At 49.8% G+C, this 3763-nt stretch overlaps 1 protein-coding gene across 1 annotated transcript; it reads right to left on the bottom strand.

Annotated features, from left to right (window-relative positions):
- Nucleotides 1–660: 660 nt before the first annotated feature.
- Nucleotides 661–2804, bottom strand: gpr151 (G protein-coupled receptor 151). The gene has a single exon (XM_028814524.2). It carries the CDS (start codon nt 2523–2525, stop codon nt 1272–1274), a length of 1254 nt encoding a protein of 417 aa, XP_028670357.2. The 5' UTR covers nt 2526–2804; the 3' UTR covers nt 661–1271.
- Nucleotides 2805–3763: the final 959 nt, after the last annotated feature.

Raw genomic sequence — 3763 nt, 5'->3', positions numbered from 1 at the left:
GAAGGTATGTAAGAACCATATTCCTTCAGCATCCCCTATACCTACAAGTGGTACAGTGACACAGTGCTTAGTTTTAGCCTGTGTGAAGTCCATAAGTTCTCTTTGTTGTCGCGTTGTTTTTTTGCCACGCCACACACACTTGGGGCTGAGGTGGGTTGTTAAGGGACCACTATAAACGAGTAGGGATTGTCCCGTCTAGTTTGATTCTCAGTCGCGATGGGATTCCGGGTCACACGAAACAGGTATTGAAATAATCAGGTTCTGACAATCGATTTACAATAAATGTCCCGTGCCAGTTAAAGCACTCGAGTCGCTAGGATTCTCATACGAACGTTTTTCAGCAATTAATGCTGAAACTTGCTTTTGAGTAATGACCTCGCTAGTCACTGTAACGCAGCACCCTTGTATTAGTTCATGCCAGCAGATGGCGCTGCTATCTTTCGTTGTTTAAGTCCTGTCGGCTTTATTGATCTTCTCTTTAGTTCTTGTTGCCACTTTGATGTTTGGATTTTGGCTCGGAGTGTGAAGCAATTTTCAAGACTTTCATGTGAATAATAATTCATTTTCAGCACATAACACTCGCCTTAATTTAGAGAATTGCAAAGACGTTGGCGGCGCGTTTTGCACTCCTCTCGGCACAAAAGGTAGTCAACGAAAACGTTTCCATCAGATGTGCTTTTATTAAGTTCAACACAAGCTATTTCTATACAGTCTTAGGGAGATTGGCGACTTCTAATTAACACAGAGCAAGTTTAAATGACAAAGGTGACAGGGAGAGGACAATCGGGGAGAACTTCACAAGAACAAAGCACAGCGCTGGACGCGATCACCGAAATGGCGGCGAGCTGAACACGCAGGTTGGGTTCATTTAGACTCCATCGTCGTTTTGTGTCCTTGGTGGCGCTGTGAAAACTTTAAAATGTTGCTTTATTTGAATCAAGGACGGCAGAAAAACCCGCAGTCAGAAGCCAGCAAGAATTCTAAAAAGTAATAAATAAATAAACAGCAATTCCCAGTTTATAGGAACTTGGCGTTTGGGTGAAGTAAATGGAAATGAGGCCCGTGGCAGCACTCGGTCCTTTTTCAGGCGGCACACCGCATGAAGTGCGTGCCAACTCGTCGGCTCCTATACACGCGCACATAGGTGGTAAGGTCACAATGAAACACTGAACGGCGATGTTTGTTCTGCGGGGCACCGACTCTGCGTTACTCGGTGCCTCTGGAGCGCTGACGTCCGACTGGCTCCGGCTCATCCGTGAGGGTGGACGGCCCTACTGCGCTTCCTGATGTTCCCAGGGGACCGGGTCATTTTCCTGGTTAGCTGAGCCAGACTCCCGTTCGTGCCAGAACTGTTCCACGTCGGGGAGGACGTTGTCTTTGCTTTTGGGGCTGTCGGGGGTGGTCTGGCTGCAGGAAGGCTCTGGCTCGGGTGGAGGATTCTCTGGAGTCGGGCTCTGCTCGGGGGGCGGCAAGGAACTTGCGGGCGCTTCAGTCCTGTTCGCCTCCTGGTTGTTGTCCTTCATGACGGGCGGCTCGGCTTTTGCCTTCTTGACGGTCAGCCTGCGCCACAGCCCCTTGTAGCCACTCCTGAACTCCTCGGACATGGAGAGGACGACGAAAGGGTTTACCGAAGAAACGGTGAACATGAGCACCTGAGCGGAGATGGCCAGATAGAGCGGTGGGAAGGGGCCATCCAATTCGGCATGATTGATCCAAACCCAGGTGACCCATTCCGGTAGCCACAAGATGGCAAAGGCCACTCCGATGCAGAGCAGCATGACGGTGAGCTTGCGCGAACGGATCTGCATTCGAAGATTCTGCGTTTTGGTTCCCCTTTTTTGGCAGCGGCCGTACGCCCTCCAGAAGTAGACAAAGGCGAAGCTGAAGGGAGCGCAGAATATGAGACAAGGGTAGACCTTCAGGTAGATGGACATGAAGTGGTCTGCCGATCTGGGGATGGCCTGCACACAGATAAAGCCTCGCCCGTCGTCCCGCAGGGTCGCAAAAAGCCAGTGGGGTAAAGGCAGGACGCAGGCCAGCGTCCAGGAGGCAAACAGCACAGCCACGATCGTCCGGGTCCGGATGGTCACCTGTTTGGTCGGGTTGCTCACGTACATGAAGCAGGCTTTGGCCACGATGGCGATGGTGAAACTTTTCGCTGCCATGCACGAGTGAACGAACCAGTCGCAAGTCTTACAGACGAACCAGCCAAGAGTCCAGCTGTCTTTGGAGTAGGCGGCAGCCCTGACTGGCACCGCGAAGGCGAGCACCAGCAGGTCGGCGATGCTCAGGTTCAGGATCAGAGAGTTAATCAGCGACGGCTTCCCCTTCCGCGCATTGCTCATCAGGACTCCCACGACAGTGACATTGCCGACGAAGCCCAGGACACAGATGGCTCCCAGCACCACCGGGATGGCGACTTGTAGCTCTGCGGAGTCGAGGTGCTGCTGGCCGCCCGACAAGTAGCGCTGTCGGCTCAGGGAGCTGTTCGCGGTGCTGAAGTTGCGAATCGGAAATTTGTCCATCGCGGCGGACAACTCGTCTACAGAGCAAAGAGGAGGGCGAACGAGGCTTCGGCTAGTCTGCACTGGACATGTCGCTGGGGACGAGTACCAAGAGCCACACGAAGGAGCCCGGACTCTGCTGCGCCGCTACTTTTGTCGAAGCGACTTTCAGATTGACAGATGATTGATCCAGAAGATTGGCTGCTGTGCGCCTCGTCTTGACAGCCTCGTGGGGCCAATTAGAGTGGCTTTGAATAAATCATTACCAACGCGACTCGCGCAGAATGTGTTCGCTTTGCCTTTGTGACACTCAGCTGGGTGGCACTTCGTAAATCCACATAAAAAAATAAAACGCTTATGAGGTGGAACGCTTGCCCCGAAAAGTGGTTTGATGCCATAAGAAAGAAAAAAAAAACTTTATAGATCTGTAACAGATCCCATGCACAGACATGAATCTGATAAGTTTTAGTAAAATATCAATGAGTTTATGCTTTTAAAAGGACCATTGCTTCATGTTCAGTTCAGGTCGTCTTGGTCTGTTGTGTCCCGCGGTAACCCGCTACACTTTCAAGATTTCGGCTTCGTCAACATGCATGTTAAGAACATTTTCAGGGGACAAGGAACTAATTTAACATGGAAGGGAGCCTTCACAGAACGCAATTGTGTTCGGAAGATTTACTTAAAGAACGCGTTGAAAACCGTTTGTTTTTGTTCGACGCATCCTGGCGACACCCCCCCCTTCACATACGATAATGTTCAACTCGTCTTGGTGTCTAATTATGCAATACGCTTATTGGGGTCCTGCCCCTATTTTCGGTCATATAAACCCGAAAACCCCAACCCTAATTTCTGGACCGTATTTCATGCAGGAAATGGCACCCCATAGGACAAAGAGTAAATCAATAGGTGTCTTCAGCAAACAATGATCAGAAGGACGTGAAATTGTACATGTCACATTAACCGACCCCAAGGGTTCATAAGAAAATGGCATACGACGGGTAAAATTTACCACCTTTTACAAAACTTAAAAGAGGATCGGTAATATCGGCTTGCATTTGGGGTTTCGGTGTGTGCTATTTCGAGGTTGCTAGTCACGAATGTGGTCATATGTTTGATATTTGATTCTTTAGCGGTGGTCCTAGCCCTCTACGAGCAACTCCCAGAACGCTGGAAACAACAAATGTTAACCATAAGCATGTGGATATATCGTTTAACACCGGTCAGTGATTGCGAATGTTATTTTTAATCTCTTACTATGT

The sequence above is a fragment of the Erpetoichthys calabaricus genome, chromosome 11 (assembly GCF_900747795.2).
Source record: "Erpetoichthys calabaricus chromosome 11, fErpCal1.3, whole genome shotgun sequence".
Classification (NCBI taxonomy): Eukaryota; Metazoa; Chordata; class Cladistia; order Polypteriformes; family Polypteridae; genus Erpetoichthys; species Erpetoichthys calabaricus.
The sequence above is the reverse complement of the archived record's forward strand: the minus strand, read 5'-3'. Positions and strand labels throughout refer to the sequence as shown.